General features: G+C 45.6%; 1 protein-coding gene across 7 annotated transcripts in view; it reads right to left on the bottom strand.

The window, feature by feature from the left end:
• Window positions 1-8,235, bottom strand: part of LOC119863564 (caspase-8-like) — a 32,323-nt gene extending 24,088 nt beyond the window's left edge. For 2 of the 7 annotated variants that reach the window (XR_006278083.1, XM_043505580.1), the window contains exons 1-5: window positions 5,193-7,616; window positions 4,737-5,075; window positions 3,942-4,047; window positions 2,309-2,447; window positions 265-324 (exon numbers count right to left, since the gene is read on the bottom strand). Coding sequence is in view for 6 of the 7 variants with exons in the window: in XM_043505580.1 (XP_043361515.1) it covers window positions 265-324; window positions 2,309-2,447; window positions 3,942-4,047; window positions 4,737-5,075; window positions 5,193-5,209 (661 nt within the window). In the remaining variant the exon portion in view is untranslated. The other 5 variants (XM_043505578.1, XM_043505577.1, XM_043505579.1 and 2 more) reach the window with 5 other exon arrangements.
• Window positions 8,236-14,801: the final 6,566 nt, after the last annotated feature.

Here is a 14,801-nt window from a genome sequence, read left to right as displayed (position 1 = left end):
TCTCCATGGCACTGACCATGAAATCTATACAGGCTTCAGAATCTAGGTGGGAAACAATGCAGGTAACACACATCTTCACACTTAGGGCAGTGACCAGACTCTTAGCTAAATTATATTTAATCAAATGAGCCTATGCTCTAGTTCATACAGGAATTAATTCAGCGGAAGTCTTAAGGCCTGTGTTATACAGGAGACAAGACCTGATCACCAGGGTCTCTTCTACCCTTATAATTTATTAATCTACTTAAGGAGTGGTAACAATACCTTCGGTAATTGTCAGGCTCTGAAATGGAGGTTCCAAGCTCGTGATCAATTCATCTGGGGCTGAAACAAGAAGAATGATGGACAAATTCAACCGAGGCTATCCCAGGTCTCAGTGCAGCCAGATTCTCAAGGCATCAGGCTTGCTACACACCTAGTCTTCAACAGAAACTGATCAGAAATGATCCTGAAGTCTTAAAGGACAAACAACCTGGGCAGACAAAGCAACTCATCCAGTGTACACACAATTCTGGTGAGCCTTGCTTTCCATGTGAAGTTATCTAAACTGTCAATACATTAGATCATGATCAACTGACACCAGTTTCCAACACAGGAAAGAAACCCTATAGCTGTACCAGTTCTGCAGCTTCTTCGCTATATTTGTCAGATCCCACTGAATAAGAGTTCCCTTGAGGTTTTATTTTTAGATGCTGGAGGAGATCCTTCTTTCTGTTAGTGACTGATGATTCTCTTCTCGTCCCCTCCAGGAATGGGTTCCCCTCTTGCCCTCGTGGTGATGGATTAGCCCATTGACAGGTTGACCATTTCTGTTGCCCTGGCTGAGATAAAGGCCCTGTTTATACTACAGAAATAACAATATTTAAACAGAATTGTGAAAAATGGTTGTAACACAGGCATCTACTAGGCTTAAAACATAATTCTCCATCATGGTTATGACTGCGGATGTAAATAGGGTTTAAAATAGTAATAATTTAACCTATTAAAATTCTATCAGTTAAACGGTTAACCGTTAAGAAGTTCACATAGGCAGGGAACTAGGAGTGCAAGGGGTGCTACAGCACCCCCATGTTTTAGCGCATCACCGCTGCCATCCCCGCACCTGGGGTCCCAGCTGCCGTCCCATGTCCCGGGCACAGAGCTGGCAGCGGAGTTTAATCGTTAACCAAAAACCAATAAGAACGATGCTTATCAGTTAACCAGTTAAACTTTTACATCCCTAGTTATGACATTTTTGTACTGTCTAGATCAGCAAAAATAATAATCACATTTAAACATGGCTGTGCTGAAAAAGTATTTTTCTGTAACGGCAACAGGGCTGAAAAACATGTCCCCTTCCTGCTCCATCTAAAGAGATGGATTAAACAATTTTCCCCCTTGGCTACAATCCTGGTCTACACTAGAATTCCTGGAAATCTCCCACTGTTGCAATGCCTCTAGAGGTAGCAGTGGGGAGCATGATTGTGTAGACATCATTTAGGTGCCCATTGACTGTTACTGTGCTGATTACATCTACCCTGCATTAGACAACAAGGGGTGATAAAACACCAGTACTCTGTTGACACTAGTGCTTCCACGGTTGCTGCTGCTGATGGGAGAATTTTTATAGTCAAGATTAGACACAGCCACTATCTGCCTCTGAGCCATTACCTGCTCTACTCACCAAACAGGTGATGCTTCACAAGTACATCCTTAGAATGGCTGTGAGAAAGAGTCCAAATGCTCTGAGAGCCATCCAAGGGGCCTCAGAGAAACATACACAACTGAGCCAAATGCAAATGAGAACCTGCTATGAAAAAAATCTGTGTATTCTCACTTTCCCCTGGCCGCTGGATGGTGCCTCTCATTAACAGTTTCCTGAACATTGGGCCTGTCAGGTGAACAAGTCACTGCTTCAGCCCCAAAAGCTCATCAAGAACACAGTGACTGGAAGTGCTGGAAATGTCCCAGTTTCTGTTTTAAAGCATTTGGCACCGACTTGAGTAAAAACGCCTCCCTTCCAAATCCTTTCCATTATGCTTCTTTCCAACCTTTGTGCTAGCTGATGGAGAACAAAGCCTAGCAGCTCGCTGACAGCAAGATCTGCAAGTCTACAGACTAGTCTCCCAAGGAAAGCGGTGTAGGTCTCACTCTTAGAGACATTTAAAACTAGACTGGTCAAAGCACAGAAATTAATACTAGGCAGAACAATTTTTCAATAGTTCCTAAGGGGGGGCAGACGACATCCAATGTCTCTCTCATCACCACCTCCTTTGGTCCTCGGGACTCGGTCAAAAGAATATTCAAATGGATAGTTTAAAATCATTACCTTGTGTTTCTACTTCGTAGGTATTAATTTTTTGCACCAGGTCAGGTCTAACTTCCTGTAAAATACTCTTTAGCACCTTCAATTTGGTTTCATTCATTATCCCAGCTTTTTCCATTTCTATAAAGAGCTTCAATATTGTCTGTTTAAAAAAATTATTATTATGTATTAGTTTCGGGTAGCACCCAACCTATTAGGCATCAAACCAAAAGGAAGGCAAGGTTCCCTGCTCTGAGGAGAGGACAAGCTGAAGACAGAAACAGATGGGGGGGGGGGGGGAAGGGAGAGGAGAAATACACCAAGTTAGAAGGTGGTAGTGGGTGTCAAGATGTGAATTAGCCACCTCATGGGAAAATAAATTAAGCTAGAACAGGGGATTTTAGGGCTGGTTTACATATGGTTTTTCTGCACATATGTAACAAAACAGATTTCATTAAACCAGTGCAAACCACTAAGTAGATACTCTTAAACTGGTTTAGCTTAATCCAGTAATTGACCGAATTAAATTAAACTAGAATAAAAAGCGTGGTATAACCCTGGATAAGTGCATCTCTATTCCAGATGCGTAACTAAGATGGATTTTTTAAAAACAATTTAGTTACACTGCTGTAGGTTTTCCATTACATAAATTATTCCTAATTACTACCCAAATTTGTAATTGTATCAGCTAATCTTCCCATGGGGACCATAGCAGATTTGGGGCTTTTAGGGAGAGTTTTAATGAAGAGCATAGAGGCCTTGTGGATGAACTCAGGAAGGGTGCTTATGAACAGTATGTAGTATTTTCATCTATTTCTATCTTCAAAGATAGTTATTTGTTTATCTAACCTTCACCATATCCTGGGAGGCAGCTAGGCACATTATTCCAGTGTTACAAATAAGGAAAAGGACAGAAAGGTTAAGTGACTTTTCCAGGACCACCCGAGTCATTGGCTGAGCCAGGATTACAATTTAGGATTGTCTGACTCCCAAACCCTGTACTTTTTCTCCAGACCACATCCTTCTCCTTTGGGTGCCACCCAAACATTAATACCCTGAAAGCAGTGGGAAGAGAAGAGGAGTGTGCTGAATTTGTGGGAGGCAGAGGCAGGGAGATGGATGGTGTGGATAAAACAATGAGAATGTGGGACTGATAAAGTAGTGGGGAAAGGAGACTAAGACAGGAGGGAGAAAGAAAGACCCATTCTCTAATGGAGACCATCTCACAGCTCTTCCACTTCCTCTGAACAATATAATCTTATCATGATCCATCACCACTGCCGGCTGGGATTTACATGCAACTGTTCTCTCTACCTCCTTTGAGGAAAGAGTTAGACTATGGCTACTACAGACCTTACAGCAGTGCAGCTGAACTGATGCAGCTGTGCCACTGTAAGCTTTCTGTGTAGCTGCTCTAAGCTGAGAGGAGAGAGCTCCCGTTGGCTTAATTACTCCAGCCCCTGCTGGCAGTAGCTGTCCCATCGACTTGTGCACCGGTGTGCTCAGCACTAAGTCAGCATAAGTTATGTTGCTCAGGGGGGTGGCTAACACCACCATTGAGCAATACAACTTATGTCGATGTAAGGTGTAGCATAGCCATAGCCAGAGATTCAAAACCAACTTCACACAAGAAGCCACCACGATTAAGTGCTCTTACAGCATTGTCCTGAAGCTTCTTCTTTGGCAGCTCCTTTTGCAGCAGGAATCTTACACTGGCAACTTCTTCACTAGTTATTTCTTCAGAGATTCTGTAAAGTAGTTGCCTGACAATAAAGGAAGGAGAGAGGGAAGAAAGGAAGCAAATTAGCCAAAGTGAAGATTACCTAAATGCCCCATGTGGTTGGGGCTGGTCCACAGTAAAAGGGCTTGCTTCATCCTTATCATTGCTATTTACAACATCCTTGAAAACCAAGGCCAAGACCATCATCACAGTATCAGAAAATTGGTGTGGTCCAAAGTGAAAACAATTGCTCTCGGAAGCACTCAGTAGCAGTGCTTCCTGGAATGAGACAGTACATAGCATACATCAGGTTACAAGTAACCTAGGTAAGACTCAGGCTCTATCTCTGGATTTGAAAGGACCAAATCCAACCCCAAGCCTGCTTGACCCCTCTCTAGTTACAATACAATACTATTATTGTGAGATAATATCCAGGAAAAAACACATTCTCGGAGACAAAGTCTCTTTAGGAAAATGGAGATGTCATTTCTGTCGGAATAGTACCAAGGACACAATCAATAGCAGAGCATAGAGCTAAATACCTGTCCTTAAGTGTGCAAGATGCACAGAGCCAGATTGAGAAGTATAAAATTCTTCCTGGATTTGTGTGGGAGATAAAATGGAAGACAATTTAGGTAGGAAACAAGAATGAACCTGGATATAACAGAACACCTCTACCTGGGTTTTTAAGTCCAAGAGGCCCCAAAGAGTCCTTACTACCACACTGCATACCTATATCGTGAAACTTTTGCCTTGTTTGGGATTTGAAGCTCCTTCTCCATTTCGTCTCTGCTGGAGCTCAGTTTACCAGTCAGGAGGTCTATACGGTTTACTCTGAACATTAGCTCCTTTAAGAAGGACAGATCGTCCTCTTCTATCAGTCCCTTCTTCTGGAGCTTTTGGAAGAAATCCTTGGGATCCTGAATGTTTTCCTGATTCTTCAGTGGGATGTACTCCAGACTCAGAAACTTCAGGGCCATCAAGGTTTCCGAGTCCAGTTCCTCACTGATGAAGAAGAGAAGCTTGTATATATCTGCGCTCATTTTATGGCTGAGAGATGAGGAATCAGATCTAAACACAAATTGAGATGATGATGGAACAATGTGATTGATGGGCCAGTTCAACACAATTACAAAGGAGTCACCTCAGGTGGAATGCTCCATAATAGATACATGCTACAAAATACACATCTTATGTCCCCCCATCAGAGTTTTGATGTTAGGTCTCTTTTGTCCCCTTTCAATTGCTCAGCTTTAAGAATCTGCACTTGGGAACAGAAGCAAAGGTAAGAGAAAATGTAATGGAGACAAGCTCCTCCTGCTTTCCCTAGGAGGATGTTTGGGGTTTGCTGGCAGCAGAATCAACCTAGCTGCATGCAAGGGCTTCCTTTTTTCTTTCCTAGATCTTGTCTGTTCTTTTGAAAGTCAGCATTATTACTTTTCTAGAGATTTAATGCTACCCAGAAGCAAGATCCATATATCTGACACCTGTTTCCCCTAAATCTAAAATCAACAAAGTGTCTGAGCAATAAATGAGACCCATAGACACTACTCTATCACAGATGTGTGTCTTAATTGTAGTAAAAGCTTCCCTAAGATACTATTGCTTCTATAAACAATTTTTTGTCTGGCCCCTGCAGGTCCATGCAACCAGGCCACTCCAATTGTTTAGACAGGAAAGATAATTCACTTTATACTTGTTGTCTCCAGCACTTGCAAACTACAGCTCACTTACAAGCTAAGCTAATTGCTACCATGCTGCACATTTGTAAGATACAGATCAGGTAAAGAGCATACTGATAATTTCCAAAGCTTTAGTAGAGGCTGGAGCCACGTTTCCCATTTCACTGTGCACCTAAAGCCCCCAGCGATCTTTGAATTTTCAGTCCTGGACTACAGTTAGGGCAGGACACAAGTACAGTAGAACTTCAGAATTACAAACTGACCAGTTAACCACATACCTCCTTTGGAACTGGAAGTATGCAATCAGACAGAGGGGGTGGGGGAGCAAATACAGTTCAATACCATGTTAAATGTAAACTACTAAAAAATAAAGGGAAAGCAGCATTTTTCTTCTGCATAGTAAAGTTTCAAAGCTGTATTAAGTCGATGTTCGGTTGCAAACATCTGCAAGTACCACCATAACGTCTTGTTCAGAGTTACGAACATTTCAGAATTATAAACCACCTCCATTCCTGAGGTGTTCATAGCTCTGAGGTTCTACTGTACTGAATTTAGAACAGGCCTCTGAATTTGGGAATATGGAGCATGAGGCTCCAAAAATCCTCAGACCATAGCGTGGGAACAGCAGCATATGCTGCTAGTCTGCCTCATTGCAGAGAGTGCCAGTCAGTGCTCTGCTCCCTCTGTGACAGCACAGCAGAAGGGCTATCCAGGGGTATCAGAGGAGGGTGAGGGTTTGGGAGAAAGAATCCATCGGGTGGTTGAAGTTCTTTGAGTGGGCCCTGTGGGGGACCCCCTCTTAGCATGCTTGGAAGGTCTCTCTCCTCCTGTCTTTTTCATTTGGGCACCATTCTGAGACTTAAATTGTGAGAGAACATTTAGTATGGCAACCCTTTGGGAGAGCATGCCAGCCTCCCACTATCAGATTATCAGAGAAATCAGTAATCCATGTGTATTGTGGCAGTGTCCAAAACACCACCATGAGGTTGGGATTCCCCCCTTGCAGTTGGCTTTCTTCAAACACACTGCAGCTTTGTGTAGACCAGGGTTTGTGGTTCTGAGGTAAAGAGTTGACTGATTGCCAAATTAATTTGAGTTAATGAATATAATTATAAATGCTAATCCAGACACTTTGCAATAATTTGTTCCAAGACACAAACGTTTGTGGTTGACTTGGGGGCCCATTTTAAGGTAAACTGCAAAGGTCTGAGGAGCGTATGGATTAGCATTCACAATCGTGTTTGTTAACTTGAGTTAATTGGCAATCATTTAACTGGTTACTATACAGTAGGACCTTAAATTCTTGTCTAGAAAAACCCAGTCAAACTCGCTCCCTGTTCTACAGGAGCACACTATCTAAAGCTCTGTTCCCCAATCCTCGTTTCTCTTTTAAATGTATGCAAAATTAGTTTTGAAACAGATGAGAATCTGCACCTCTGGGCCATATGAAAACTAATGAGAATAGGCACGAGTCATTCAGACAGGAGTCGGTGCTTTCAACTGCTTGATCTTATTTGTTACTTCTCTGAAAAAAAAAAAAAAAGGAGAATATACACTTGATGGTTAATTGTCAATTTAGGATTGGGGGAACAGGTCTCCTCTGACACACATGCATACCCCTAGATTAAGGTATAAGCAATTTATAGCCATAAAAACAATCTTTCTGGTAAAGGGAATTAAATTAATTTCACTTTCACTTTCAAACTTTCTATAAACTTTGAACACCATAGTTTATGTATGTATGCAGAATAGACAGTATATCTGCATGTGTGTATGTCTGCCTGTGCGGATAGTGTACTAAAAATTCTAACTCCATTGTCTTCCGGCATTAGATTATAATCCAAAACAGGGAAAGAGAAAAACTAGAAAGAGATATTGGCCTAGCAAAACTCAATTGCCTTCAAACATAAAATGATATTGAAGTTAAGGAGGTGGATTTCACTTACTTTTGGGGTCAGGCAGCTCAGTGGATGAAATGCCTCTGGATCTTGTTCCTTCTCAGTCTCAACAGGAAGTCATGGAACCGGAAAGGACTGGTCTCGAGACTGAGTGTATTGTCATGTGACTTATAGTTGTAGGTTAAATTAAATGACAACAGAATGAAAATTGTGATATTAACACAAAATCAATAGAGCTGTTCACTTTCGGAACTTATCATTACAATTGCAAATATTACAAATAATCAAATATTTGCAGATATGGAAACAGAGCTTGTAAAAATAAAACAAACAACTGGTAAAAAGGGGGGAGTTGGAGCACAGCAAGTAGCATAATCAGGACACCTCTTGTTATGAAGGGAGACTTGAGTTGTTTTCTCTAAATGAAAGATTAAAGGGTCAGGAGAAAAACATGCTTGCTTCAAAAAGCTTTTCCACTTTAAAGTTTGTCTCTATCTCACTTCCTTGCTTTGCCATTGGATCCTTCAGTCCAGAGGTGGGCAAACTTTTTGGCCTGAGGGACACATCTGGGAATAGAAATTGTATGGCAGGCCATGAATGCTCACAACATTGGGGTTGGGGTGTGGAAGGGGGTGAGGGCTCTGGTTGGGGGTGCAGGCTCCAGGATGGAGCCAGAAATGAGGAGTTCAGGCTGCGGGAGGGGGCTCTAGGCTGGGGCAGGGGAGTGGAGAATGGGATGGGGGGGGTGAGGGCTCCAGCTGGGGATGTGGGCTCTGGGGTGGGGCTCAGAATGAGGAGTTTGGGGTGCAGGAGGATGCTCTGGGCTGGGACTGAGGGGTTTGGAGGGCAGGAAGGGGGATCAGGGCTGGGGTAAGGAGTTGGGCTGTGGGGAGAGGCTCAGGGCGGCGCTTAGCTCAAGCGGCTCCCAGAAGCAGCAGTATGTCCCTTGTCCGGCTCCTATGCAGAGGCACAGCCAGGTGGCTCTACATGCTGCCCCATCCACAGGCACCACTGCTGCAGCTCCCATTGGCTGCAGTTCCTCGCCAATGGGAGCGTGGGGGTGGCACTTGTGGCGGGGGCAGTGTGCAAAGCAGAGCCCCCTAACTACCCCTACACGTAGGAGCCGGAGAGGGGCCAGGCCACTGCTTCCAGGAGCCCTGGCTGGAGCACAAGAGCAGGGCAAGCCCCAGACCCCGCTTCCCAGTGGGAGCTTGAGGGCAGATTAAAACAGCTGGTGGGCCGGATCCGGCCTGTGGGCAGTAGTTTGCCCACCCCTGCTTCAGTCCCATCTATCTTACTATAGTGTCCATCTTTTCTATGCAGTTGGATCATTTTTAACATGCAATATTATTTTTTTATGGAAAATTATTTTATTTATATAAAAGAAAAAAGGAGAGAGACAGCCACCACCACCAAATACACAACCGGCACTCAGTGAACACATGGAACTGTAAAGTCTAAATGTTCTCTTGAAATTCATGCGTCTGAATGGTGTTTCAGAAAGATACATTGTAATGAATTGGTGATTAGGACTGGCCAAAAACCAAGAATTCTGTTTTGCAATATATTTACAAGTTGCAAAATCTGTTTTTGATCCAATGCTGAACAACAAAATCGAGATTTTTCAAGTTTTTCATGAAAAATACCAGCAAGGCAGACACAATGCCAAAATAACAACTAATAGCTCAGTGGTTAAGACACTCACCTCCAAAATTAGGCAGAGGAGAGACAGAAGTTTCCACAAATTGGCATTTTCTTAAGAAAAACATTTAATCAAAAAACTTTCAGCCAGCTCTCTCAGTAGACACCTAGACCTTATGGGGTGTAATCCGCTCAAAACTCCATAGTGGCAGGGGACAGAGCTCAGCTATTCCTTTGATCCAGAACCATAGGCCCTCTCCACCTAAGCTAAAGGAGACTTTCTATCAGATGCCTGTGATACAGGATCTATGGCAAACAGCTGAACAATTCTGATTCTATACACCTTAGCCATTTGTATGTATAGCTACTACTACATTAGTTGATTGCAATATTAAGGTATTTATTCTAAATTATTGGTATTTCATTGAGATTAACAAAGTCCAAGAGGACCCAAGGGAAAATGAATACATGAAAAGAAAAGATCTCCAAGATCCCTCCATTTTACAGAGAGACACTGGTTTCAATTTCCCTTAGCATTTGAGTTGCTTTTGATTTCCAAGCAGTTCTCTTACATATATCTTTATAATTTCCAAATGATCATTCAAAGTTATTGTTTTAGCTTATCATATGATGCCATCTCTAATTGTATGCAGATCCCTTGGGTACCCACATGGCCCCACAGTATGCCAACATTTTTATGGCTGACTTAGAACAACGCTTCCTCAGCTCTCGTCCCCTAATGCCCCTACTCTACTTGCGCTACATTGATGACATCTTCATCATCTGGACCCATGGAAAAGAAGCCCTTGAGGAATTCCACCATGATTTCAACAATTTCCATCCCACCATCAACCTCAGCCTGGACAAGTCCACTCAAGAGATCCACTTCCTGGACACTACGGTGCTAATAAGTGATGGTCACATAACCACCACCCTATATCGGAAACCTACTGACCGCTATTCCTACCTACATGCCTCTACCTTTCATCCAGATCACACCACACGATCCATTGTCTACAGCCAAGCTCTACGATATAACTGCATTTCCTCCAACCCCTCAGACAGAGGCAAACACCTGCAAGATCTCTATCATGCATTCTTACAACTACAATACCCACCTGCTGAAGTGAAGAAACAGATTGACAGAGCCAGAAGAGTACCCAGAAGTCACCTACTACAGGACAGGCCCAACAAAGAAAACAACAGAACGCCACTAGCCATCACCTTCAGCCCCCAACTAAAACCTCTCCAACGCATCATCAAGGATCTACAACCTATCCTGAAGGATGACCCATCACTCTCACAGATCTTGGGAGACAGGCCAGTCCTTGCTTACAGACAGCTCCCAACATGAAGCAAATACTCACCAGCCAACCACACAACAGAACAACTAACCCAGGAACCTATCCTTGCAAAAAAGCCCGTTGCCAACTGTGTCCACATATCTATTCAGGGGACACCATCATAGGACCTAATCACATCAGCCACACTATCAGAGGCTCGTTCACCTGCGCATCTACTAATGTGATATATGCCATCATGTGCCAGCAATGCCCCTCTGCCATATACATTGGTCAAACTGGACAGTCTCCACGTAAAAGAATAAATGGACACAAATCAGACGTCAAGAATTATAACATTCAAAAACCAGTCGGAGAACACTTCAGTCGCTCCGGTCACACAATTACAGACCTGAGAGTGGCTATCCTTCAACAAAAAAACTGCAAAAACAGACTCCAACGAGAGACTGCTGAATTGGAATTAATTTGCAAACTGGATACAATTAACTTAGGCTTGAATAGAGACTGGGAGTGGATGGGTCATTACATAAAGTAAAGCTATTTCCCCATGTTATTTCTCCCCCCATTCCACCCCCCACTGTTCCTCAGACGTTCTTGTTAACTGCTAGAAATGGCTCACCTTGATTATCACCACAAAAGGTTTTCCTTCTTCCCCTCTCCTTCCTGCTGGTAATAGCTCATCTTAAGTGATCACTCTCCTTATAGTGTGTTTGATAAAACTCATTGTTTCATGTTCTCTGTGTGTGTGTATATAAATATCCCCACTGTATTTTCCACCAAATGCATCCGATGAAGTGAGCTGTAGCTCATGAAAGCTTATGCTCAAATAAATTTGTTAGTCTCTAAGGTGCCACAAGTACTCCTTTTCTTTTTGCGATTACAGACTAACACAGCTGCTACTCTGAAAACTGGGGATAATGTCACTCTGGCATTGTCTGTGAACACCACTTAGCTGTAAATAAATCAGGGTTTTCGGATTTAATAATTTTATTAAGATAACGTTGAAGTAAAAAGAAAACAGTACAGAGTTTAAGCACAGAAGTTTCTTGTTATCAGGGAATAACATACAGATTATCAAGGGGTGCGAAATTCGGTTTAAGAACGGGTGGCGTAAGGAATACATAATCTGCAATCTCCCCGATTGGGGATAAAAGTTTAACGGTCAAAGTACAGACATTGAGATATGGGGGTATGTTGTCCATATAATGGCTATGTTTAGGTGTGGAGTATAATGAGCGGATACAATGATGAGAATGGATCTACCCTCATTTGGTGGGATTTAATGTTCACTGAGTTTATGGTTCCAGTTCATATGGTCCAATGGAAAAAGTTTCTCAGTCCCTTTCCCATAGTTGATGCACGATGTCGTACTGGCTTACACCTCCTGGTACTGTCGATGGCCAGTGATGTGTTCGATGTAGATATCCCTGGACCATCGGATGGTGTCCGAGACCATGAGGCGCCGCATGAGCCATGCGTAGCATCAACTGATTCCACAGGTCCGCAGCACACGCTCGTTGCAGGGGTCCCAAGCGCCCAGGGCTCTGATGATCAGGGCATCCATCTGCACCTCGTAGCCCTTCGCTTTCAGGGTGTCGGCCAGGGGGGCATATTTTTCCAGTTTACAAGCTCAGACTTCGTGGAAGGCCGGAGTCCTGTTCTCAAAGGAGACCATGATTTCGACAAGGATGATCTTTTTCTGGGCCTCACCAGTGACTACCATGTCAGATCGCAACTGGCTGTCAGTACCGGGGATGGCGCAGTTCACAGCGACCTCCCCCAGGCGTGGTGCAATGGCTTTCACCAGGCAGTTCTGGACGGCATTGTGGCACAGCTGCCAGGCTCTGGAGTGGGGCTTGCAGCTGCACAGGACGGGGGGCAGGGTCTCGTTAGAGTAGCCGCACTTCCTGCAACTTTCTTCCTACTCGTTAGAGTAGCCGCATTTCCTTGTCTCAGTTCCCGTGGCGGACGGCTCCGTTGAGCGGGACGCAGTTGAGCCGGGCACGGTGGATGAACTGCCAGTCGACAACACAGGTGAAGCCGCCCCTGGAGAGGAAGTGGTTGCTGGCGTCCCACTTGCTGGTCAGTTCAAAGGCTTTACCCTGGTCTGGTTTACGCTTCAGGGTTTCCATGTACAGTGAGTGGATGGCTGCCTTCAGGGTCCTCTCCAGCATGCCCCTGGCCCTCAGGGTGACGATGGTGTTTTTGTCGGACCTGATCTGCAGCACCACGACTCCCAGCTCATGGCGCTCCTCACACCACTCCCAGCAGCAGCCGATGTGCTTCCCCAGGCGATGTGTGGCATTGCGAGCACGGGACCACAGTGAAGCAATGTCGCCACCGTCCCGTCCGAATTCGCCATCCAGGGAACCACTCAGGAAGATGGCAATGTCTTGGTTGGAGGGGGCTCTGCCGATCCGCTTCTTTGTTGCGTCATGGAGGGCATTTGCTGCGATGTTCCTTACAATGACGTAGGGACACGTCAGCATGCGGAAGGCGTGGGTGATCATCTCGATGTCACACAGGTCGCCCGTGCAGGGGACGTTGGCACCACCATGCCTGTGGGCGATGTAGACCAGCTCGTTGCTGGCTCTCTGGGGAAGGAACAGCCACTTCTTCACCAGCTGCCGGACGATCTTGTCTGCCTTGTTGAGGGGTACCTTCGCCACAGCAGATCCCCTTACGATGAACGAGATGCGGGGGATCAGTAAGGCATTCAGGGCGTTTATCTTCTGCCACAGTGCTAGCAGGGAAGCGTCGATCTTGGCGGCATCCTGCAAGATCTCCTGAATGGTGTCCTCAGGTGTCTGCCGGACACGGAAACCTGTCAGCGTGCTGAGGTGCTGGTACGCCTGCCCCTCTGCCAGGGGGATGACGGACTCGCCCTGGATCTGGAACCCTGTCGTCTGCACTGAGTCCCTTTTGCTGCCATCGATGTGGAGAGTTGCACACTTCTTTGCACTGAAGTGGAGCCCCATCCAATCGGCAGCTTGACTGGTGGCGTCTAGCATACATTGGAGGTTCTCTGGGTCGTCCGTGGTCAGGACCAGGTCATCTGCGTAAGCCAGGACGCTCACTCTCTCACCGTGGAGGTTGAAGCCATCTGTGCCATTGGAGATGGCTCGCAGCAACAGTTCCATGGCGAGGTTAAAGATGATGGGGCTGAGGGGACAGCCCTGCTTAACTCCGCCCCGGATCGGGATCTCGGCAGTCTCCCCTTCGACTAAGCAAATGGTGGTGCTGCATCCCTCGTACACCTCTCGGATCACACGGAGGAAGTTCTCTGGCATCCCAAACTCCTGGAGCGTGGCAAAGATGTGGTGGTGGGGCATGGACCCAAAGGCATTAGCCAGGTCGAGCTATGCTACCATGCACTGCCTCCGCGCCCTTCTGGCCGTTTTGATGGTGGTTTGGAGGACAAAGTTGTGTTCATGGCAGCCCTCGCAGGACATGAAGCCTTTCTAGATGGAGCTGATGGCTCCCCTGCTCACCGACCACTCTGTGATCCTCGACACCAGGCAGCTGGCATAGAGCTTGTACATCGTGGAGCAGAGGGAGACGGGCCTCCAGTTGCTGGGATCATCCTGCTCACCCTTCTTGTACACCAGTACCATCATGGCCTTCTTCCAGGAGCTGGGAGTCCGGCAGAATCACTTGCACTGGTTGAAGAGTGTGGCGAGGACCAGGCAGCTGGGATCTCGCTTTTTCAGGAGGCTATAGGGAATGCCATCTTTCCCAGAAGCTGTGTTTTTATTTTTGAGAGTCTGGCCATCACTTGCTTGGGTGTATAGTCAGTTTCCAGGACACCTGCTTCATCGACACAGGGCAGAGGCACTCTGGGCGCTGCGTGTCATTCTGGGCTATGCAGTCGAATACATCCTTGAAGTAGCTCTAGAGACGCTCAGATGGGATCATGCTGTAGGGTGAGGGGCCGTCTAGGATCTCCCTCAGGGCCTTGGAGCAGTTTGCCCCGTACAACTTTTGGATCCTTGAAGCTGCTGCTGGATCATAGCCGCGGCTGGCGTCTCTACTTCTGGCTCCCCTGGTGGTGGTGGTGGTGTTGAGGTTTGGAGCAGGCGTTCTGTGAGCAGGCGGGACATTCTCCTGGTTCTAACTTCTCCTGGGAGCAATTTCTTCAGACAGTTCTTGGGTGAGCCCGTCTACGAGGAGGTCGAAGTCGTCAAAAGAAGCTGCCGCACTACAATCTGTGAACTCATACTCAGCCAAAACAGCAAATCCCTTGTTCTTTTGCCCTTCTATTCCCATTAGTATTGA

Source organism: Dermochelys coriacea, chromosome 11 (assembly GCF_009764565.3).
Source record: "Dermochelys coriacea isolate rDerCor1 chromosome 11, rDerCor1.pri.v4, whole genome shotgun sequence".
Classification (NCBI taxonomy): Eukaryota; Metazoa; Chordata; order Testudines; family Dermochelyidae; genus Dermochelys; species Dermochelys coriacea.
Note: the sequence above shows the minus strand (reverse complement) of the source record. Positions and strands in the feature narration are given on the sequence as shown.